The sequence below is a fragment of the Zootoca vivipara genome, chromosome 1 (genome assembly GCF_963506605.1).
Source record: "Zootoca vivipara chromosome 1, rZooViv1.1, whole genome shotgun sequence".
NCBI lineage: Eukaryota > Metazoa > Chordata > Lepidosauria > Squamata > Lacertidae > Zootoca > Zootoca vivipara.
Genome location: NC_083276.1, coordinates 117,699,792 through 117,724,510, shown reverse-complemented (window position 1 = coordinate 117,724,510; position 24,719 = coordinate 117,699,792). Strand labels below are relative to the sequence as shown.

General features: G+C 43.4%; 1 protein-coding gene across 1 annotated transcript in view; it reads left to right on the top strand.

The window, feature by feature from the left end:
• MYO3B (myosin IIIB) overlaps positions 1-24,719 on the top strand; it is a 253,454-nt gene that overhangs the window by 205,369 nt on the left and 23,366 nt on the right. Inside the window, exons 31-32 of the mRNA XM_060281215.1 lie at positions 7,484-7,547; positions 8,938-9,073. Coding sequence (XP_060137198.1) covers positions 7,484-7,547; positions 8,938-9,073 — 200 coding nt within the window. The remainder of the gene's footprint in view (positions 1-7,483; positions 7,548-8,937; positions 9,074-24,719) is intronic.

The window sequence follows — 24,719 nt, the reverse complement described above, 5'->3', positions numbered from 1 at the left end:
ATATGCAGTCTGGAGTCACAAGAGAAGACTCTCTTCTGTGGTTCAGTTTTTGTCTGAGTGGCATTTTGAAAAGGGAAGCAGATGATTTACATTCACGTGATGGCACCATTTATCATTTCGCCTCATCCGACAATATCTCTAAACAGAGTCTGACAATAAAACTCACTGTACCTGTCAAGATCTAATGGGTGCCTCAAAAGAACATGATACATTCAACACATGCAAAACCTTTCCCACACCAGATCAAAGGGAGCAACGACACTTGCATTTTATTTTTGCATTGACAAAGTTGAAAGGATTGATGGAGTTTGTTTGTTTTATATTTTTAAAAAAATCCAATGTAGATTGTACAATGTTTCTGGTAGCAACACAGTAACGCCAATTAAAATGATTCATCGGTTGATTTTTTTTTTGTATTTATATTAGCAAATATGTCCACAGAAACGAGATGCTGGTGAGAATTATAAAAATTGTGCACCCCAAACCTATGGGTGTTTACTTAGTTCCGCAGACTTTACTGGGGATTGCTTCTAAGAAAGCACACACAGGAGTGCAGTCCTTGACTCTAGATTTTGGACATTGTTTTATAAACCCAAGGTCAAGAACCAACACGAACCACTATGGAAATTGGATAGATTGTTTGATTCATATTTCACCTTTTTCCCAGCGCAGGATGGTTCACAGCATAAATCAAAAACACACAATAAACATAAACATTTTTTTTGAGTAAGTTATTATATTTATTCCAAAGGCCTCTTTCCCCTGCAGTCCCCTGAACCACCACTTCAGTTTACATTTTGAGGGTCCAAGACAGGCATCCCCAAACTTCGGCCCTCCAGATGTTTTGGACTACAATTCCCATCTTCCCCGACCACTGGTTCTGTTAGCTAGGGATCGTGGGAGTTGTAGGCAAACACATCTGGAGGGCCGCAGTTTGGGGATGCCTGGTCCAAGAGATGGATCTGCCCATTTTGGTTTCTTTCGGTTTCTCATTTTTCCAATCTTAAATTCAATTCTTTGCATTTCTGCGGCAATTTCCAATTTAAAAAGAAGAAAGATTGGGGGGGAACCCTCTTTTAAAAAATCATCAGCATTTTAGTGGAGATTTCCCCCAAGAGACACATTCTTGTATGCAGCTTTGACTAATAAACACGTTTTGCAAGCAATTTTCCCAAATGTAATGCAAGATGGGGGGTAACTGTGCCCCTGAAGGACCAGGTGTGCTTCCTGCAAGTCATTTTGGACTCGCAGCTGTCCATGGAGGTGCAGGTGAATTCTGTGCCCATGGCAGTTGTCTACCAGCTCCATCTGGTACGCAGGATGAGACCCTACCTGCCCGCAGACTTTCTCACCAGAGTGATGCATGGTCTAGTTACTGTATCTCTCGCTTGGATTACTGCAATGCGCTATACGTGGGGATACCTTTGAAGGTGACCTGGAAACTACAACTAATCCAGAATGCGGCAACTAGACTGGTGACTGGGAGTGGCTGCCGAGACCATATAGCACCAGTCCTGAGAGACCTGCATTGGCTCCCAGTACGTTTCCAGGCAAAATTCAAAGTGTTGGTGCTGACCTTTAAAGCCCTAAATGCCCTCGGCCCAGTATACCTGAAGGAGCGTCTCCACCCCCATCGTTCAGCCTGAACACTGAGGTCCAGCTCTGAGGGTCTTCTGGCAGTTCCCTCCCTGCGAGAAGCAAAGTTAGAGGAAACCAGGCAGAGGGCCTTCTTGGTAGTGGCACCCACCCTGTGGAACACCCTCCCACCAGATGTCAAGGAAATAAACAACTATCTGACTTTGAGAAGACATCTGAAGGCATCCCTGTTTAGGGAAGTTTTAAATGGCTGATGTTTTACTGTGTTTTTAATATTCTGTTGAAACCCAGCCAGGTGGATAAAGTATAAATTGTTGTTGTTGTTGTTGTTGTTGTTGTTGTTGTTGTTGTTGTTGTTAAATCAAGGGTGGCTCCTATGCTAGGAAGGCTACAACCCCAGGAAGAGAAAGGGAGGAGAGACTTCTAGGTGCACAAGTAAAGTTTTCCTGGCCCAGTGCATTTTGGAACAAACCCTTCTTCAGCAGCAGTGACTCCTAATATAGTGCTGTGATGTTCCTTTCCGTATCAGAGGCAGTATCTCCCTGAATACCAGTTGAATGGGAAAGGGCTGCTGTGCTCCTGGCCTGCTTCGCAATAGGCATCTAGTTGTGACATTAGGATGCTGGACTAGTTGAGCTCTTGGTTCAACTCATTAGGATTCTTCTCATGTTCTTTCGGAGTTTCCATAAAAGCTTCACATAATCACCGGTAGAGAATTGATTGAGATTATTATTATTATTATTATTCATTTCATTTATATAGAGCTTTATATTTTTAAGAAGAATCACAAAGCGCATCTCACCACATTAAAACACCAATAAAACAATCCAGAGAAAAACATTACTGAAGAAAGTCAGATATAAAGTATACAGTCAAAGCAACATAATTAACAGGAGAACATTCCCTTAAAGATTTCAAAAAAAATCATGACAAAGGAGGTGAACTACAGAATACATATTTAACACAAACAAATTTAACAAAAAAAATCTTAAACTTTTTTTGTTATCAGGAGTGTCACAGGTGGTGGAAGGCTGTTATCTTTACATTTATTGTAGTTGTGTCCGTCATGCTGGGAGTTGGCCCATTTAAATCAATGGAACATACATTTAAAGTACACACCCACCCCAAGATTCCTGTGAACTTTAGTTTGTTAAGGGTGCCAGGAATTGTAGTTGCATGTGGGACAGAGTGCAGTCCCCAGTATTCTAGGGGTGGAAGTGAAATGGGCTTTAAATGTACTTTAAACGTATGGCATGTAGACCTGGGCGATGTATCGATTACATTGTCCAGGACCAGTTTGAGGGCCAGAGTGAGATGGAGGCTTCATCCGGCTGCCTCCTTCCTCCCTACACTGGTTGCTGGGAGCGGCAGGAGCAACGGTGGTGGTTTGGTTTCACTTCGCGAGGCTGGGGCGAAATGATGCTCCTTCCTTTTCAACATCACAATGTATCACTATATTGCTATGTTTAGCTGGTAATGTTGAAAAGCTGATATCGCCCAGCCCTAATGGTATGTATAAATTCCAAGTCAGATGCGACTTTTGGTATATCTACTATTAAATTCTCCTGCCAAGCTAGCAGTTCGAAAGCACGTCAAAGTGCAAGTAGATAAATAGGTACCACAGCGACGGGAAGGTAAACGGCGTTTCCATGCGCTGCTCTGGTTTGCCAGAAGCGACTTAGTCATGCTGGCCACATGACCCGGAAGCTGTACGCCGGCTCCCTCAGCCAGTAAAGCGAGAAGAGCGCCGCAACCCCAAAGTCGTCCGTGACTGGACTTAATGGTCAGGGGTCCCTTTACCTTTTACTATTAAATTACTGTCGTTCGGAATAAAACTATCATACACAACAGTAGCAAAAGGTAAAAGTTAAAGGACTCCTGGACATTTAAGTCCACTCAAAGGTGGCTATGCAGTGCTCATCTCGCTTCAGGCTGAGGGTGCCGGCGTTTGTCCCATAGCTGCCAAGTTATCCCTTTTTTTCAGGGAAATTCCCTTATGCTGAATAGGCTTCCTCGTGAGAAAAGGGAAAACTTGGCAGCTATGGTTTATCCACAGGGAGCTTTCCAGGTCATGTTGCCATCAGGACTAAACCACTTTGTGACAGAAACCAGAGTGCACGGAAACGCTGTTTATCTTCCCGCCACAACGGTACCTATTTATCTACTTGCACTGGCGTGCTTTCAAACTGCTAGGTTGGCAGGAGCTGGGACAGAGCAACGGGAGCTCACCCCATTGCAGGGATTTGAACCGCGGACCTTCTGATCAGCAAGCCCAAGAGACTCAGTGGTTTAGACCACAGCACCACCCGCGTCCCTTCACAACAGTAGCATATCAACACTGCCAGTGCAGTACACAATTCAGATGATCGAACCACATTCAGAAGGATATAATACAGCTGAAGACAGTCAAAGAAATAATAAGTCCACATATCAAATATGGATGGTGGAATATTTTTCTCAATAAAAAAAGAAGCTGCAATGTTTTTGGGGAAAGGACAGGCATAGGTGTGATCTATGTGAGCAGCTAACTCCTGTCACAGTCAAGTGGCCCATTCATTTCAAGAATCTGTCCTGCATGGTACATTTGTAGGTGATGAATGTTCCCATTGACTTCAGCAGCCGCAGGATGAGGCCTTAACGAATTAAGTGGCCAAACAGAGGTGCAGTGAAATCCTTTTAGCCACAAGCCACAAATTATGTAAGCCAACACACTGGGAAATAGGTACTTAAGAGGAACTACTGCCTCTTTGTGGTTTGTGGCTCTTTCCATCGTTGTCCTTAATTAAACCAGGCTTCCAGGAAAGCACAACTTGTGTTCTTGTTACACAACAAGTTTTGTTTCATTTCTCCCAGGACTACATTTGTGATTGGGTTCAGCTCCCACCGTCTGTTTTCAAGACCAGGACTTAACCCTGGGATATGTGATGGGGGGCTAGGGGAACACCCTAAAAAATGCCCCTGGAAAAAGTCCAGACTTACTTCCCACTCCATGTTTTCCCTACACCATTGCATGTTATCATTCTCATGGGGCAAGGCTGGCCCAAGACATTTTGGCACCTGAGGCAGGTCTCAAAATGTGCTCCCCTCCCTTTCAGGGAAGAAGGGGTGAGGGAAGATCTACATTAGGAACAGGGGATGGGGTGGAGGAGAAAGATTGACATTGGGCTCTGCTGCCTGAGGCAGTCGTCTCACGTTTGCTTCATGGGTGGGCCGGCCCTGTCATGGGGCGTTCCAGCCACATTTCCAAGTTGTTGCTTGCAACAGTGGCAACCTGTTTTCCCTTGTCCTTAATTTTTATTATTTAGTACTTGGTTTTATTTGTGTTTATGAGATGCCAAATTCCGTAGGTATTGCTCGCAAAAAAAGTAAAAATGTAACAATGGAGAAAAAAGATAAATTAATGAAAAGCCCTCATTCACCTCTGTCTCCTGAAAGTGCTGTAGGTTCCACCTACCCACCCACCTGAAAGTCACCACTATGCCCCATGGCACTGGGAGGGGAATTCACCCAGACACGGGGACGCCGCAGGGGTGCGTTTTGAGCCCGCTTTTATATACGCTCTATACAGCTGACTGTGCCCCAAATACCCCAGTAATAAGACCATTAAGTTTGCAGATGATACAACAGTGGTTGGTTTAATCACGGCTGAAGAGGGGGAGGTGGCCTATAGGAAGGAAGTTGAGCAGTTGGGGGAGTGGTGCAGGAAAAACAACTTACTCCTTAACTTAAAGAAAACAAAAGAAATTACAGTGGAACCTCGGTTTATGAACACCTCGGTTTACGAATTTTCGGTTTGCGAACGCTGCGGGCCCATCTGGAACGGATTAATTCACTTCCCATTACTTTCAGTGGGAAAGTTTGCTTCAGTTTATGAACGCTTCAGTTTATGAACAGACTTCCAGAACCAATTACACCCATGCTTCGAGTTAAGTACGCTTCAGGTTGAATACTCCGCGGACCCGTCTGGAATGGATTAATCCACTTTCCATTACTTTCAATGGGAAAGTTCGCTTCAGTTTATGAACGCTTCAGTTTATGAACAGACTTCCGGAACCAATTGTGTTCATAAACCGAGGTACCACTGTATTGTGGACTTTAGGAAGTGTAAATTGAATATTCAGCCACTTATTATCGAGGGAGAGTGTGTGGAACAGGTCTTGGTGTTTCGATTTCTGGGAATGGAGTTGAGACCTGGGGAGAAAACAGCAAAGACCTGATTAAGAGAGCACAGCAGAGGTTATACTTTCTGAGAATTCTCCGGGGGGGGGGGAATCTCTCAAAGGACCTGTTGACGGCATTTACCATTGTACTGTTGAGAGTGAATTAACTTATGGTCTGTGTGTGTGGTTTGGGAGCTGCACGGCCAGGGAAAAAACAATGCTGTCCAGGGTTGTAAAGACTGCGGAGAGAATCTATCTACCTATATTTGCACATATGTCAATACTGATATAAATTTGGCTGTTAGATTCCTGTGAATGGATCTGTGGTCATTACCATTTTGCCTAAGAATTGCTTGACAAAAGTTAATAATTTGATTTAAAAACCAAACAAACGCGCATATTAATGTTCCTTTAATGGCTTTGGGTGTTTCCTAAATGGACAACACACTGCAGTGTTGGGAATCAGACACTAATGCGATCTAGGGAGATTATTTTTTGGGGGGGGTGAGGATTTTTGGGCTGAGAGGCAGAAATAGATGAGAGCTGAGAGTTACTAGTTTGAAATGACTGGAAGAGGGGGCTAAGGGCCCTGCTCTAGGAATACCTGCTTGTCTTGTATATACTGTACACTGCTTGCATATTCATGAATGAAAAAAAGATGGCAACGATGCCATCATAAGTCTCCAGGGATTTTCCAGCCAACTCCCTAGAATTTCCCACCTCCTCAGCGAAGTTGCCAGCATGTGAGAATCTTTACACAGTAAAATTTCAAGTTGAGGGTAACAAAAGAGGTGATAAGCGTGTGGAGGAGAGAATGCCATACGCTAGTTAAAGCTTTGTTTCTTGTTTTCTTGTTTGGGAGCTAGCAGTTGTCTACTGAAGAGAGAAGCTACAGTGCATTGAATTTAAAAAAGTGGCTTGCCTCTTCTACAGGCAGCACAGACATGCAAATAAGCAAACAAGGTTTTGGCTGCATGTGCAATTCCCCTGCCTATCACGGCTATTGATCCTAACCAATGTTTTTACTGAAGGAGACCTGTTGTTTTATTAATTTTAAAGCAATAATAATAATAATAATAATAATAATAATAATAATAATAATAATAATTTATTATTTATACCCCGCCCATCTGGCTGGGTTTCCCCAGCCACTCTGGGCGGCTTCCAACAGGACATTAAAATACAATGATCTATTAAACATTAAAAGCTTCCCTAAACAATGTGTTCCATGCACAATCATGATATATACATTAAGCTTTTAATATTTTAAAACAGTAAATTCAGAAGTGTGTGTGTGTGTACACACATACATACACACCCTGATAATTAAACAGTGGAACCTTAGTTCTCGAATGGCTTAGTTGAGTGCTGGAAGCTCCTGCAGCCAATCGGAAGCCGCACCTTGGTTTGGAAGTTGAACGGACTTCTGGAATGGATTACGTTCTAGAACCAAGGTGCCACTGTACTAGGTTTTATTTATAATGCAATTGTTGTATTGTGAGTTTGATTTCGTGTATCCCATCCTGGTGTCATTTGTTTGATGAACAGTAGGTGAGCCATGAAATGAAATAAAGTAAAATAAAACAGTAATTTGCTTACCTAATGAGGAAGCATGATTGATGGGCTAGGCACATGTGGATAACGTTTGCAAAAAAATTATTAAGATACAAATAGTAGTAGTAGTATTAAAATGATGAAAATGATTATAACTTCTTGTTGTGTTTTAGGCAGCAAAGCAACAGCGTAAGTTCTCCTACAGAGCTGGATTTTCTCAACAAACAAACAAGCAAGGTACTATGAAGCTCAGACTCTAAAATGGCATGAAACCCCTGCATCTACAGTTCTGAAGTGTGTTCACGGTTGCTTGGCATAACCATCAGAACATGAAACCGTTAGTGGTGTTTTGAAGTCTTTGAGACAAAAGGCTGCTTGCTAAGAACTTTAGTTCTGTAGAAAGACAGGGAGGTACAGTGAATAAGGGAATCAAAAGGCTGGAAATCTGCTGCTGAGAATAAATGCTAGCTGCTCCCTGAGGTGATTTGTCTGTGCACTTCACTTTCTACAGATGTTAGAGCCTCTTTTTTTAGTAAGGACCTAAGGTTCTTTGGTAGCACTTTGATATCCTGCTTGAATTCAATATGTGAAATGGAGGAGTCGCTCTGTGACTGGGAGCACAGCACAGTCTTTGAAGTCTGATCCAATTTTTGCTGCTTACCATTTGATGTTGAAAGGATGAAATGAAGAAAATGTACCGTTTTTGCCAGTAACTCTGCTGAGCATATGTAAGATTAAAAAAACAAAATCCCTTGGATGATGTACTTAGAAATGTTAAGCAGATTAATACCTTCCTATAGCTTTCTCCCCCTCTCTTCTTCTAAAGATACAAATTAACTTTGAGAGGAAAATCAGCATACACTATACGCCATTATTAGTTGCCTCTGTGCCGGGGTACAGGAGTGAACCGGTGGCAGGGAAGAAATAAACATTCGGAGATGCAGGTGTAAAAACACTGTTGGCCAGGAAACACACAGGGCTCAATCCAGTCAAATACAGGTGCTGTGTGCTCATGTATAAATCCAGAGGGTGGTGAGGGGGCAGGATCCCACCACATGAGACAAGATTTTCTCCATGGTGGTATCCCAGCTATGGAACTCCTTCCCTACCGAGATCCACCTCACATTGTAACTATTCAAATGGCAACTCGAAATCTGTTTGTTCTGAGTCTGACAGGACTTTGGAGCACAATCCGAATGATTTACAATTCGAACCCCCTGTGCATTTGTGAAATGTAATTTGAATGTAATTTAAGGCTGACTTTGTACTGTGATTTAGTTTTGTTTTCTCCACCCTGCAGCTTTGTTGTTTTTTACTATCACGGGTTCTCGTGAGGGGAAGGGCAAGATAAAAGAAAATAGTAAATAAATAATAATGATAACAACATATTGTGGAATGCCAGAGGCCACGGCAGAACTGAAACTGGATAGATCAGATCCTAAGTGGTTCTCATCTATAACCATGGGCATTTGCACAAAGCTGTCCAGACGTTTAGGCTGTATTCTTACAAATCCATTCACACACTTTGTTTTCTTGCTTGAATGGAACTCAAATATTGATTTGTGGTTGGGTATTTTTTTCTAAAAGCAATCTTTCCCATTCCCTTCCTCCCCCCAAAAAAATATAGGGTTCAGCTGACACTTCGGCACCAGTGATTGTCCTAAGACATTCAGACCAAATGAAGACTTTGCAGCCCACCAGCCAGTCCAACTCAGTGACAGATCACAAGTTGTCTTGTCCACTGAGGTCGCATGAAACACAAGGTAAGACATATTCAAACACACCAATAAAACCCAACACCCTTTATTGTTGTGAATACCTGTTCTTTGTGAAAGATCCTCAGTCGCAGCAGTGGTGGGCAATGTCCATCAAATTCAACAGAGGGTCAGTTACCTTTTAATCTTTCCCCTTGCTTTTCACCCAAGGAATGGAAACCCACCATGACGGTGGATCTACTCTATCTCTGTCAATATCATCTCTACATTGTTAGTGTTGCTGTGCATTTTAGGCATGCTTTGATCATATCAGTTGTAGCCGTGTCTTACGGATGTAGCCTTAGGATACTTTATATCCAGTGTCTTGAATGTCATGGATTCTGCTGAGATCCTTCTTAGGGAAGATGTGTGATGACCAGGGAAAGGACCCTTTCAGTGGTGGCTCTATTTGCGGAGCCCTTTCCCCAGCAGACATACCAAATATTGCAACTTCTCAGCAAAATGCCTTCTCATTTACAACGTCTGTTTAGTTTTTTTTATCTGATGTATGGCTGCTATATATTTTTTCCCCTTTTCACTCCGTTGTTTACTGTATTCCCATTGCTTCTTTTGATGCTTTTATCATGAACCAGTTGGAGCTAAAGGGTGGGATATCGCATGTTATAAATAAATGCACAAACAAACAAAAGCCCTTTGGACTTCATGTATCCTGTAAAAACACAACCCCAGGGCCAGGTATCCTACAGTTCAGTAAGCTTATTGATTTAACTTTTAAAACCAACGATCTCGTATAGTATCCAAGAAAACTCTCAAAAGAAAATCGTTAACTGGGTGTCAATCCGTTTGTTCATTTCTTGAAGTCTTCCCACCCCTGCAGTATACCATGCTGGTTCTCAGTGTGTGTCTGCTACCTACAGGTTTGTGTGTTTTCTGGATCAGGGCTTGGAGCCCAGGTGGGTAAGGTAAAAGGTAAAGGACCCCTGGACGGTTAAGTCCAGTCAAAGGCGACTATGGGGTTACGGCGCTCATCTCACTTTCAGGCCAAGGGAACCGCTGTTTGTCAACACACAGCTTTGCAGGTCATGTGGCCAGCATGACTGAACCGCTTCTGGCGCAACGGGACACTGTGATGGAAGCCAGAGCACACGGAAATGTCATTTACCTTCCCATTGTAGTGGTACCTATTTCTCAACTTGCACTGGTGTGCTTTTGAAGAGGTGGAATAAGATCTGGGACAATGCAGAGGGGAAGATGGGCAGCCAAGAACAGAAATAGCAGAAAACCAGCTGGGGGGTGGAGTTAACTGTTACAAGTGAGCTGAGGACAGAATAACAGTGTGGGAGCAAGAGGATGCAGCCATGGTCAAACCAAACGCCTGCAGTTGAAGATGTAGTCCTGTTGCAATGTGGGTAGAAATCAGAAGCAGGAGGGCCTTGCATGAAGGGGGGCAGAAGCAGGATACTACATCTGGTTCAGAGAGGGAGGGGAATGTAGAGAAGCAGAAGACCAAGCCAAGAGAAACTGCTGCTCAGGCAAACAGCTCTAGGCTGCCTTGGCACTTAGCATTTATACCCAGCAGGTTAGCAGTGATCTAAATGACAGCAGCACCAGATACGTCCGAGATCAAATCTGCAGCAAGACGGGAACAAACACGACTTGCAGCAGTGAGCCAAAGTGCAGCATTCGCCAATTAAGATCTCATGCTCCTCCTGACATCTTGCTGCATATAATTAAATGTTTTCAACCCACCGAAACAGCCCCACAAAATTCTGAGTTATATGCAGTGTGTTGCACGTAACAAGTAAGTAAAACAATGAGTCGCTGTGCCGGTTTTTTAATAATAAATTTGGCAGAATTTCCCTCTTCTACACAGGAACAGCTTCCCTCTTTTTCTTTTCCATTTGGCCGCCATTTTTATATTCCACCTTCTTATCAAAATAGGTTCCAGGGCTGTTCTTGCTGATGCAAAAGCAAACCAGATGAAGCTATCTACCAACAACAGAGCACTAGATAACCCACACAAATTTAGGCAGACCTATTTTTGGGGGGGAGGGACTGTTGTGGTAGTATAGTGGCTAGAGTGTCAAACTAGTACCTGGAAGACCAAGGTATTTAGCCATGAAGCCCAATGGGTAATCTTGGACCAGTTACTGTCTCTCACCTACCTCACAGGGTTGTTGTGAGGAGAAAATGGGGAAGGTGTACCACCTTGACCTCCATGGGGGAAAGGTAGGAAATAAATGTAATAGAACAAAACATACAGTATTATGTTACATTAATTATGTTATCTAATATTAATGAGAAGGGATGGAGAAGGAGACAGAAGAACAAAGGTTGCTGTGGAAGATTTTGACAACATTCAAGATATTGGTTGTACCATAGGCAGAATGTAAATCCCACTGTGTTCAGTGAGGTTTAATCCCAGGGAAGTGTGTATACGACCTCAGTCCCCCATATATTGAGTAAATAGTGGGACGCAGATGGCGCTGTGGTCTAAACCACCAAGCCTCTTGGGCTTGCCGATCAGAAGGTCGGTGGTTTGAATCCCCGCGACAGGGTGAGCGCCCATTGCTCTGCTAACCTAGCAGTTTGAAAGCATGCCAATGAAAGTAAATAAATAGGTACCACTGCGGCAGGAAGGTAAACGGTGTTTCCGTGTGCTGCTCTGGCTTCCGTCACGGTGTCCCGTTCGACCAGAAGCAGTTTAGTCATGCTGGCCACATGACCCGGAAAGTTGTCTGTGGACAAACAGCAGCTCCCTTTGCTTTGAAAGCGAGATGAGCGCCACAACCCCATAGTTGCCTTTGACTGGACTTAACTGTTCAGGCGTCCTTTAACTTTTACCTTATTAAGTCCCCACTTCAAGAATAGAATTTTCCACCTCCTGGCAAATAGAAGGGGAAGAAATGGAGGCAGTGAGAGATTTTACTTTCTTGGGCTCCATGATCACTGCAGATGGTGACAGCAGTCACAAAATTAAAAGACGCCTGCTTCTTGGGAGAAAAGCAGTGACAAACCTAGACAGCATCTTAAAAAGCAGAGACATCACCTTGCCGACAAAGGTCCGTATAGTTAAAGCTATGGTTTTCCCAGTAGTGATGTATGGAAGTGAGAGCTGGACCATGAAGATGGCTGGTTCCTGAAGAACTGATGCTTTTGAATTATGGTGCTGGAGGAGACTCTTGAGAGTCCCATGGACTGCAAGAAGATCAAACCTATCCATTGTGAAGGAAATCAGCCCTGAGTGCTCACTGGAAGGACAGATCGTGAAGCTGAGGCTCCAATACTTTGGCCACCTCATGAGAAGAGAAGAATCCCTGGAAAAGACCCTGATGTTGGGAAAGATTGAGGGCACTAGGAGACGGGGATGGCAGAGGACGAGATGGTTGGACAGTGTTCTCGAAGCTACAAACACGAGTTTGACCAAACTGTGGGAGGCAGTGGAAGACAGGAGGGCCTGGCGTGATCTGGTTCATGGGGTCACAAAGAGTCGGAGATGACTAAACCACTAAACAACAACGACAACAACATATTCATGGAACAGGACTTTTGAGGATGTGTGCATTGCACTGGAACACTATAAAAGAATTCCATATTAAACAATAAATCTGCTAAATGAAACCATTTCCACCCCCGCCCCCCAACAAAGCCTGTGTAAGAGATGTCACTTTTACACTCCCGGCTTTCTCTTTAACGCTGAATAATACCTTTCTCTCTGGGTAGCCCAACAAGATGGCAGATGCATTACCAGAGCAAACTATTGCCCATGCTGAGTGAAAGTGGCAGAATTCTGCAAATGGGGCAATAGAGAGTCCATTGTAAGCAAATACAAGCTAGCTTTGTGACAGCTCCTGTGTCAAAGGAGCACCAGTTATTATTATTTTTGTTTTTGAGGAAGAAACCGTTACACTATTGACTTGATCTATCAATGAAATAAGTAGGTGGAGGGAACAAGCATGCGACCACAGCCTTTCTTGGTAATGTGTTTAAAGCACTTAAAGGAAGCAGTGATTATCAATCACTCCTAAATGAGTAAGTGTTAAAGATATGAACCTGTTGAAGACTAATAGCCTATTTCAGTGCTTTTGAAAGCGCAGCTCTTCAGCTGAAAATTCAAATGCTTTCACACCCCAATGAGCCTGAATTGCTCCGAGTGCCTGATGTGTACAGTGCTTGAGCTAAAATGAAATGGCAAATGCAATGCAGTTTATTCTTGGAATAAATTTAGAACATAAGGGTAACAATGGGCAGCCATTTCAATGGGCCATACATGTAGCCCGGTCCTGCACAAGTAAGTAAGGTGACCAGATGGGATAGCTCAGTTGGTAGAGCATGAGACCCTTCATCTCAGAGTCGTGGGTTCGAGCCCCACGTTGGGCAAATGTTTCCTGCATTGCAGGGGGTTGGACTAGATCAGGGGTCAGCAAACTTTTTCAGCAGGGGGCCAGTCCACTGTTCCTCAGACCTTGTGGGGGGCCAGACTATATTGGGGGGGGTTGAACGAATTCCTATGCCCCACAAATAACCTAGAGATGCATTTTAAGTAAAAGGACACATTTTACTCATGTAAAAACACACTGATTCCCGGACCATCCGCGGCCCGGCTTTAGAAGGCGATTGGGCCGGATCCGGCCTTGGGGCCTTAGTTTGCCTACTCATAGACAAGATGACCCTTGTGACCCCTTCCAACTCTACAATTCAGTGATTCTATGAAAAGAGGACAAGGCTCATGTACCTTTTAATAGCTGTGTAGAAGAGGGGATTTCAGCAGATGGAGCTTGTCATGCAAACCACACATCCTGGAATTCCCTCTTCTTCATATCTGTTAAACATACAGGAGTCGCACCCTCTGTTTCATCTGGTCACCTTAAAAGAAAGTACATGGGAATGCGGACTTAATTTCACATTTACTCGCAGATAATAATAATAATAATAATAATAATAATAATAATAATAATAATAATAATTTATTATTTATACCCCACCCATCTGGCTGGGTTTCCCCAGTCACTCTGGGCGGCTCCCAACAGATTATTAAAAACACGATAAAACATCGAACATTGAAAACTTCCCTAAACAGGGCTGCCTTCAGATGTCTTCTAAAAATCAGATAGTTGTTTATTTCCTTGGCATGTGGTGGGAGGGCGTTCTACAAGGTGGGCACCACTACCAAGAAGGCCCTCTGCCTGTAACCTCACTTCCCACAGTGAGGGAACCACCAGAATGCCCTCGGAGCTGGACCTCAATGTCTGGGCTGAACGATGGGTGTGGAGACGCTCCTTCAGGTATTAAGGCAAAGCCACCCTGATAGCTCCTTTTCCACAAACAGCAGCTCTAGGAAAGGGCTGTATGACTAAGTGACTAGGCGGCCCATTTCATAACTGCCTCTTGTCCACTCCAAATTGCTTCCTCTCCCTCGCTGCTTCCCCTTATTGTAATGTTCTAAATACATTGCTGTGAGGGATCCAGGCCTCGCCTCTGAAAGAGCAGTGCTGAAAGTTTCTCTCTGTGCAGTATGCATGCTTACTTTGGAGTAAGTCACATTGGTTCCGCTGTAAATCTCTTCCAGCTCTTTCCCACACATTTCCTGAAACTTTAAAATGATCCATGCAAATCAGGATGTCGATGAATTTGATCTTACACATGAGTCTCATCTGGTTTCAGCATTACTTTCTATATTACGTTTCAGAAGTGATGCATTAAAGACAAAATAAGCCATCATGGTGTCACTCGTGAAACATGCTGCTAACTGGGTTATTTTTAACAAATCTCCAACAAATCTTGTAACATGCCTCTCATGGCTTTAAGAACAATATATTTAGCTTTTAAAATTGGCAGTCAGTCTGGGGAAAAAATATTGCAAAACTATTGTATCACCTGCAGAAGTTTCCCCTTCTCCCCAACAGTGCTGGGAACCCTGTTCTCTTTTGCATCTGTCCACCATGGTGAAAGGAAATGTGTCATTCATGTCCAATGATTAATTGGGACTCAGGACACACACAAAACCTCCAAATACCGTTTGCAATAAACCTGCATCTCCATCAGTGATGAAATATTGGAGTTTGAATAGTGCAACACCACCAAGGCAAAAACATGTGGCTTGTGTACAACAAATGAGAAGATTTGCTTTTTTGCAGAAATTGTTGTGTGAAAAGGCCCCCTTTCATTTGAGAAGAAAGCAAAACAGTTTTCATTTGTATATTCATATTTCATTTGTAAAAGAGAAGCTTCATAAAGGCTTGGTTTTCTTGACTTTTGTTATGATCCTATGGCCACTTACCTGGGAATAAGCCAGATTGAACTCAGTGGGGCTTATTTCTGAGTAAACAAATACAGTATAGGATTTCACTGTTAGTATTCTGTGCAAAGACTTTGTTCAACTGATGCTCCAGTTGTCTTCTTCAGTCCATGGGAGGAGTTCATATTACTCTGAATGTGATCAGGCATCAACACTTTTATTGCTTCAGGGATTCCTATGCATGCCTACTCTCAGAAGTAAGTCCAGAGTAAAACTTTAATCTCTCTCACCTTCCCATTACATATTATGATCCCTGTTTAAATCTTAAAAACACACACACACACACACACACACACACAAATTGCTGGAAGTCTGTGCACTCCTGTGGTGCACAATGTCTTCATGAAGTTAAACCAATAAATTCTCAAGGCAAACACAGATCAATGGAAAGAAAAACCACTTTAAGCTTCCTGGGTAAAAACAGACGAAGTCTGGAGAGAAGCCCCTTGTCCATTTCATCTCAGCATCAATTCTAGCGGAAGCCTCAAGGCAAAGTCTCAAGGTTTATTGTTATTATCATTTACTTTAGCTCTTTTGTGACCGAAGGATTAGCAGCTGTGACACACCAAAAACAGAAATACTTTTCTTGGAGCATTCAATAAAAGTGCTGCTGAACGCACAGCCCTCTCCACTTTGTGGATAAGTTGTCTTTTGCACTGCATATATCATATCCCTTCGTTCAGTTTGGGTGAGGGTCAAGCATAGTCTTAATAATAATAATGCGCAAGTAAAACAACAACATTCTACCCGTCTTAGCTACACGACTTGCCCCAAAAAGGGGGAGGAATCCATTTTCATATGATTCGCCTAGCTAATCAACAAAGGATTGTTGCCCATCACCAAACATTCACATTCCAACTACAAGAACAAGAACACAGCTCTGTTTCCAAAAACTATTCGGCTGGCAGGCTAAACCAAGTGAGGGTAGCTGATGAGTCTCAAAGCCTTGGTGAGCTGGGAATTTCCCTTGCATGCTACCGGTAAGACAGGTTCCAATGGATTGAGCATACAAAACCAATAGTGGGTCCAATGGTCAAGAAGGTAGTTTCTGCACGTGATGTAGAGAGAAGGGAGGGGCAGATGGGGCTCCTCAACCAAAGAAAGTAGACCATCTAGGATAGGCATCCCCAAACTTCGGCCCTCCAGATGTTTTGGGACTACAATTCCCATCTTCCCTGACCACTGGTCCTGTTAGCTAGGGATCATGGGTGTTGTAGGCCAAAACATCTGGAGGGCCGCAGTTTGGGGATGCCTGATCTAGGAGGAAAATTCTGATCCTAAACCTCTGCTGCCTTGTGGGATATCTTCAGGAGAAGAAAAGGCTAGGGAGTCAATGACACAAATCCAGAGTGGAGTCCCTAAGACGGTTGGATGGTGCCTTTTACGCCTCCTTCCAGCAACTCCTGCAGCCAAGCTGGTGTCAAACATATTCTCTGCTTTCCTTTGAACCACATCAGCAAGGCTAAGAGTCTTGACATCTGGGCAGCCCAGGGCCTCTATATACACCGCCGAAGTTTGGGACCCAGGGAGGTCACTTAGGTGCTGCTTAACACAGCGGTTTGACTTCACTGTCAGAGGTGCACGCCATTGTCTGTTAAGAGACAATGCCAACAACATCATGTGCATAACCGATTTTTAGGTCTAAGCTGTGGGTTTCATTTCAGACTGGTAATGTGTACTACTTTTCATGGGAAATGTCCAGTTGTCAGTATTGATAAGAACTGGTTAATACCCGAATCCTTTGGTGAGGATTCAAAGATGGGAAATCAGAAAGAGGTGTACAGTCTATGCAGAACTATGTGAATTAGACTGAACCGTTTCTACTGAAAATCCACATCTTTCCCCATAGCTACAGAAGTCGCAGTGCAATCTCCTTCTCACCTCCCCCTGCTTTTCACAGTTCGTGGTTATCACTCTCTGTCGCAGATATTTAACTTTATATCAGGGTGCTTCGGGAAACCTAAGCAGCTATTTGTGCCTTTCATCTCTAGTCACCTGGATTCCCAAATTCATGTCAAAACAAGGGACGAGAGGTTGGGTATTGTGAGGATCCGGCTAATAACTTGACAGATAGGTTGATTCCCTCAGGCATAACTGGATTATGATCCATTAGCGTCAGAGTGGATTTCCCCCCAAAAGTCAAATTTGAGCCACTTAACCCCCAACATAATTGGATGGCTTTAAATGTTTTTGAAAGGCAAGATATAAATAAATGAAGGACAAAGAAAGAACTACAGTGGCGCCTCGCTAGACGAAATTAATTCGTTCCACGGGTCTTTTCTTATAGCGAAAAAATTCGTCTAGCGAATCCCATAGGAATGCATTTAATTTTTTTTGAATTTTTTTTTTTTGCCCATAGGAACGCATTAATTGAATTTCAATGCATTCCTATGGGAAACCGCGATTCGCTAGACGAATTCTTCGTAAAACGCATTCGTCTAGCGAGGCAAGCTCCGCTCGAAAAATCCTTTTGTTAAGCGGAAATTTCGTTAAGCAGGGCATTCGTTAAGTGAGGCACCACTGTATCTTGAATGGCAGCTTTGTCATTGTTACGTTACATAATGTTGCATACATACACTACACAACACTATTTGTGTACTATTTGCATATCATCATTGCCTACTTCACACACACACAAAATCCCTTTTGGTCTTCTAGTGATGGTAAAACATGCAGAACTATAATTGAACCTTGGGGTTTGGGGTGGAGAGTAGGGGAAAGCATTGTGCTTTTTAATATTAGATTTAATTATCGTGGAGTTAAAAAGAAAGACTAAAAGGTTCGGAAAGACTTGCGCAGCAATTATGCATAAAATATTGTAACAAAGAAATGCTTTTTCACATTTGAAATCAAAGTAGCTAGCAATTTGTTTCTAACCAGTTTCCAGTCTATGTGGGGTTCCCTCCCCCCCCCACTACTCTCTCTCATTTTCTATCCCTGACATGGAGCCTTTGACTAAGTACTTCTTTTTCTTTACCACGTCTTTGTTGATGGGCTAAGCTTTTTATCGTACTGTACCTCGCTGTGCTGTTATTATTGCTCAAAGTTTTCCTAAATATCCTCTGTGAATCCCTCTGACAGCTTTTCTGCCAGTGCTTAGCTACTGCTGTGAGTACTCCAGAACAGCTGCATATGTCTCTGACGGTCCCCTCACTGAAATATTGTACCTCCCCAATTAATTTCTCTTCACTTCTCTCCTAAGCTTGTGTATCGCTGCAGAAATTATTAAAATTGCAGGATGGTTTTTATCTGTGCTCTCTTTGTCTGCCAAGTCACCTTAGATCTGAGCTTCCTTTAATCATGCTCCTTTATGATTAGAGATAAGAGACTGGCGTTTTCATATTTGTCTCCCAATCTTCCATTTGTAGAATATTTTCTCTTTATGTTCTCTTAAAGCCAACAAATGCAACAACTTGGTTCAAATCACTGTACAGTATTTATAAATTTGGAGGATGCCTACGATATACATGATTGACTTTTGTGGCAAACGAAAAGCACAGGTAGAAGTCCCTAGAACAAAGTGGAGAGTCATAATAAAAGGCAGATTTCGGCTAGCCAAAGACCACTCCTCAAAACATTTAGCCAAACTAGATCAGCTACCTAAACACACAAATGCACACAGCTGTTCCCTGTTGACACTGCCAGAGGCTATGGGCAAGGTGTGGGGAAAAAACCCTTATAGAGCTGTTGTTTGGGGTTATGAATATATTTAGTTATAATATGACATAATGGAAAATGATGCTTATTATCTGTCAATGGTACTTTTACCTCTGGGAACCAATACAAACCTCTAGTTTGTGAAGCAAAAATCTAGCATAAATTTCAGAGGTCACCCAGGTAGCCGGAGCAGGCAGGCTGGTGAGTCAATAATAGTTAGGGTTACTATTACAGCTGAGGGAAATTTGCCAGTATAATCAATATTAGGAAAAGCCTTTGCTAAGTTTAAGGATCACCAGAGGAGGCTCGTTTTAAAACATGTGGGTGGCAGCGTAACCTCCCCTGGGGTTTTTCCATTTGATGTCACCCTGTAAGTGCAACTATTTATTTGGGTACAAAAAGCAAACTAAACTAAAAAAAAAAATTCAAGTTTAGAAATCTCATGACCAAATGAACTGCCATAGGGATTATATTAAAGTTTTATTACAATTAATATCAAACATGATTCCCTGATCTTTTAACTCAGCCAGCTTCGCTGTACACTGCCTGCTAAATACCTTTTTCTTAAGACAAGCCTACCCAGATATGTAGATTGTGTATCTACAGATATATGAGGCATTCACATGTACAGTGGTACCTCGCAAGACGAAATTAATTTGTTCCGTGAGTCGTTTCGTATTGCGAAAATTTCGTCTTGCGAAGCGCGGTTTCCCAAAGGAATGCATTGAAATTTAATTAATGTGTTCCTATGGGCAGAAAAAAGCCGCTGCCCTCTGGGGTTCCTGCAGGTCCGTCCCCGTGGCACGCTCACTTCCCCTCCCCCCAGCTCGCCTTGGGAGCTGGAGCTCTTTCCCGCCGACTCACCCGCCGAGCCAGGAGCAGCCACAGCAGCCACATTGCCCCCAAGCGCCATGGCCACTTTAAGGCTCTTCCGCTCCATGGCCGTTTTAAGGCACCCAAGAGAGGAAGAGAAGCCCACCTGCCTCCCTCACAGCCCCGGCGCTCACCGGAATCATTTCCGGCGCCGGCGCCGAGGCCCGAGCCGGCTGAGCCGAGACTCCACTCTGAGGGAAAGGGGTGAAGCGGGCGCGCAATGGTGGGGAGGTGCGGATGAGGCAGGGCCAACATTCTTCAGGGGGCTCCTTTTCTCCTCAGTTGTCGCGGCGACGGCGGCGGCTTCCCTTCCCGTCACGAGGCTACTTCATCTTGCGAAGCACGGCCAGAGACAACTTCATTTTGCGAGTCTTCAAAAAAATCACGCGTATACAAATTTCACAGAATAAATAACTAAAATAAACGTATACAAATTTCACAGAATAAATAACTAAAATAAACGCAGAAATTTAGTCCCAAATACACTTAATGTAGCCTGAAGGCCACAAGTTTGTAAAACTCGCGTTCATCCTTTTGTTTCGATTTATTCATTTATTTATCAAATTTTGCATACTGCCTAACTGTAAATAAAACCTCCAATGTGTTTCCACTAATACATAAGGAAGTTTTTGCAAGTACTGTGTTCACAAAGCAAATTTGTGGAATATTCTGAACTATTAGACACCCTTTATTCCGAGCTATTATGCATGTTGCCAACCTTACTCTCAGCTGTCCTGAATTAATTGCTATATATAGAATTTCACTCATCGGTGAATCTATAATCACACACAGCTGTGAAAAAGAATGATAATAGCCCATTGATGGCCTGGCCTATGTTGAGAGTTGTGCATTGCTAGAAGACGGCACCTGTATAGATAATATATTAAATGTATTCTGAAAGGTAATTAATCTTTATAAAATTATAATGCAGTAAAGATTCTGCAAACCCAGTCCTGAATCATCTGCTTCACAATTACTAACAATATTTCATAAATCAATGCAAAGGGCATGATCATTCCTTGAGCCAAACTTTTTTTTAAAGCTGGAGGAAAAGGGCAGTCAAACTAGTGTACACTGCAGCGGAGCAGTATAAAGATCACATGAGAATGGAGCTAACAGGTTGTCTAGCTTGGCCCTAAGAGCTCACATGTGACAGCTGAGTGGCTTATGGCACCTGTGTTTATGATATATGTCTTATCCCAGCATCTGAGTGGAAGCTTGGTTGAACATTGAGAAAGAGAGGGAAGGGCAAACAAGGTGTGTTTCAGATCACCCCCTCCCTTGATTTTATTCATTCAGGTGCTTGGTGAAGAAGTGGTTTTATAGAAAGACTTTCAACGGATTGAAATGCCTTTTTTGTACTGACACAGGTTGTGTTTCGCAGGATTTGTTGATTTCTGGTGTTCTGTTGTATTCAGGGCCAGATTTAGGTTTGAGGAGGCCCTAAGCTACTGAAGGTAATGGGGCCCTTTATATGCCCAGCTGTCCTTTGTCAACAACAAAATTCTCGCTGTTTTTTGTGTTGAATATATGCTATATGGTAATTTATGGACCTAACAGGTATCTGAAATACAATTAAGAAGAAGTATATTAATAATGAAATATAATTAAGAAGAAGTATATTACTTTTACTATTGGGAATTTACTATTTCCCAACCCTACTTTACTGTTCCCAACCCTGATCCTGCGGAAAGCCATCTAATTAGATTTTAATTTGATCCTGACTTGTTTTTAGGAGGACTTGTTTTTAATTATTGTTTGATTTTATACCAATGTTATATATTTGATGTTAGCCACCCTCAGCCCAGTCTCGGCCGGGGAGGGCAGGATACAAATACAGTCATACCTTGAGTTGCGTTTGCTTCATGTTGCGTTTCTTCAGGTTACAAACGCGGCAAACCCGGAAGTGTTTACTTCCGGGTTCACCGCTTCGCGCATGCGCAGGAGTCATCTGCGCGCTTCGCGCATGTGGTAAGTGGCACCTGTCATTTTGTCAACCCCCTCAGTGGTGACACCTGGGGCAGACTGCTCCCACCACACACCCTTTCCTCTGCCCCTGCCCCCGTAACCTAGGAAGCCTCTGTCAATTGGCAAGGGGTCTTCTGACCTGGCACCGGAGTAGCAACCCCTACTGGCACCTGGGGCAGAGAGATCGCCCGAAGTTCTTTTGGGAACAGCTTTTCTTGGGAGATAGCACTATCAAAGAAGGGCATCTGGGAGGGAGAGTGGCTCCTACACCCTGCAGCCCCCATGACGCCCGTGTGCCCATCCTTCCTATGATACTGTGCCCAGGTGATGGTTTCCATTTATGGACCATTTACTGTATTCAGTTTTATTCCTTAGTGGCTTGCACTCAGCTGGCCCTGCCAAGCTAGCCAGGTTCGATTGTGTAAGCTAAATCCAGGGATTCCCGTGTTTGACACAGTGCAATCAAACTCTGGGAGCGGGTGGCACTGTGGTCTAAACCACTGAGCCTCTTGGGCTTGCTGATCAGAAGATCAGCGGTTCGAATCCCCGTGATGGGGTGAGCTCCCATTGCACTGTCCCAGCTCCTGCCAACCTAGCAGTTCGGAAGCACAACAGTGCAAGTAGATAAACAGGTACCACTGCGGCAGGAAGGTAAATGGTGTTTCCGTGTGCTTTGGTTTCCATCACGGTGTCCCGTTGCGCCAGAAGCGGTTTAGTCCTGCTGGCCACATGACTCGGAAAGCTGCCTGTGGACATACGCTGGCACCCTTGCCCTGAAAGCAAGATGAGTGCCACAACCCCATAGTCACCTTTAACTTAACCGCCCAAGGGTCCTTTACCTTTACCTTTTACCTCAATCAAAACCTACTTAATTCTTCACTTTTACTAAATCCGAGAATTATGGGGAGGAGCTGTCACAAACTCATAACACATTTAGGGGGATTTGGCCCCCGCCTCCATACTCATAACAATACCCTGCTAGTTGTTTGTGTAGATGAGTCGTATGAGTGCTTGTCTATCTGGGTTTTCTGTGAAACTCTGGAATTTTAGAATTCAAATATTTTACTGTAGCCCAAGGCAATAATGGGTGTGGTAAGCAAATATTGCTTTTAAAGAGGATGCCTCCTGATTTACATATTTTAAAAGTACTAAGATCAAAAGTAATGAGAATTTAATCCATATGACATATAAAAGATAAATAGGAATATTAATACTGTATCAAATACTAATTAAAGGAAATACACGTTCCATTTTTTTTTAAAAAAAGTCTTGCACAGATAATACAAATAAGTTGATTAAAATCTTAACATCTGGGTGTTTTGTTTTGTTTTACAAAAATGCATGCTACTTGTTGAGAGTTCCACAAAATTAACAAATTTAATCCAAAACAGAAGTTTGGATCTCAAACAGTGCCCAAACCACAGTACATTATAAAGTATCAATAATATAAGTTAAACTGATGTAAATAATTAAGTCGGTTGCTGTACCCTTGCTAGGATACTTATTTTCCTCCCTCCCTCCACTTTAGGTTGATTCTTCCACCCCACCCACCACCCACTTCAAGCTCCCTCTTAACCTCTTCCCATTCAACTTTCATTTAAGACCTTTTTGTGAATCGTGGCATGCACATTGCATATCACAGTTAACATAGTCCTGATCTGTGCATGCAGCAGAAGGAGGTGCCAGGAAAACGAAGCAGTAGAGTGGACTGTGCCATTGAAAGTGCAAGCACAGATTCCCAGCAGATACTCTCAGGAGAAGAGACAGTGACTCATTTTCAAGCATAGATGCTCGTGTCCTAGCAGATTCAAGCAAATCTGCCAGAAACAAGCTTTTGGGAGTTAAGGGCAGTCCTAGTGCCAGGCATGGAGAGTCCTCACCTCTCTTCGGTGACTTTACAGACAAGAGTTAATGGGCAGTTTATAATTTATAGTTGTTGTTTTTTATTTAATCTGGTTGCAAGCAAAAATCCACATCTCTCCACAAGGAGAGCAGTTGGCTACCCTTCCATCCCTCGCAACATCCTGGGCACCAACGGGAAGTTCCTCCTCCTCTCTGCATTGTTTGTTCTCTAATACAGACCGACCTCCTAGTTCGTAGGGAGTGAGGGTCCCCCACACTCTCTAATGACGTCTCTGCTGGCTGTTCCCTCCCTTCTGTTTCTGTTTCCATTATCTCATAGCTAGGTAACTCCTGCCAAAGCTGCTCGGTGTCTGTGTCTCTCCCTGCTTCTGAAACCGCTGGAGACAAGGGGGGAGAATCTTTCCCTTACAGCTTCTCTTCAGAGAAGAGGTGATCTGCATAAGAATGCCTTTTGTCCTCTCCCATGCATGTTTCTCCTTCATTTCAGCTCATGCTTCTTAGAGAAAGAGTGAAACCTAGGTGTCAGGGAACGATCTGAATCAGAGGATTGCCCAATCCTCTGATTCAGATCGTTCCCTGACACCTAGGTTTCACTCTTTCTCTAAGAAGCATGAGCTGAAATGAAGGAGAAACATGCATGGGAGAGGACAAAAGTCCAAACACAAATGTTAGGGTTTGCCATATGTCCTCTTTTTCCAGGATATGTCCTCTTTTTCATGGGTAGAGCCGTCATAGCGATCTATATTTAAAAGTAAAGGTAAAGGAACCCCTGACCATTAGGTCCAGTCGCAGACGACTCTGGAGTTGCAGCGCTCATCTCGTGTTACTGGCCGTGGGAGCCAGCGTACAGTTTCTGGGTCATGTGGTCAGCATGACTAAGCCACTTCTGGCGAACCAGAGCAGTGCACGGAAACGCCGTTTACCTTCCCGCCAGAGCGGTACCTATTTATCTACTTGCACTTTGATGTGCTTTCAAACTGCTAGGTTGGCAGGAGCTGGGACCGAACAACGGGAGCTCACCCCGTCACAGGGATT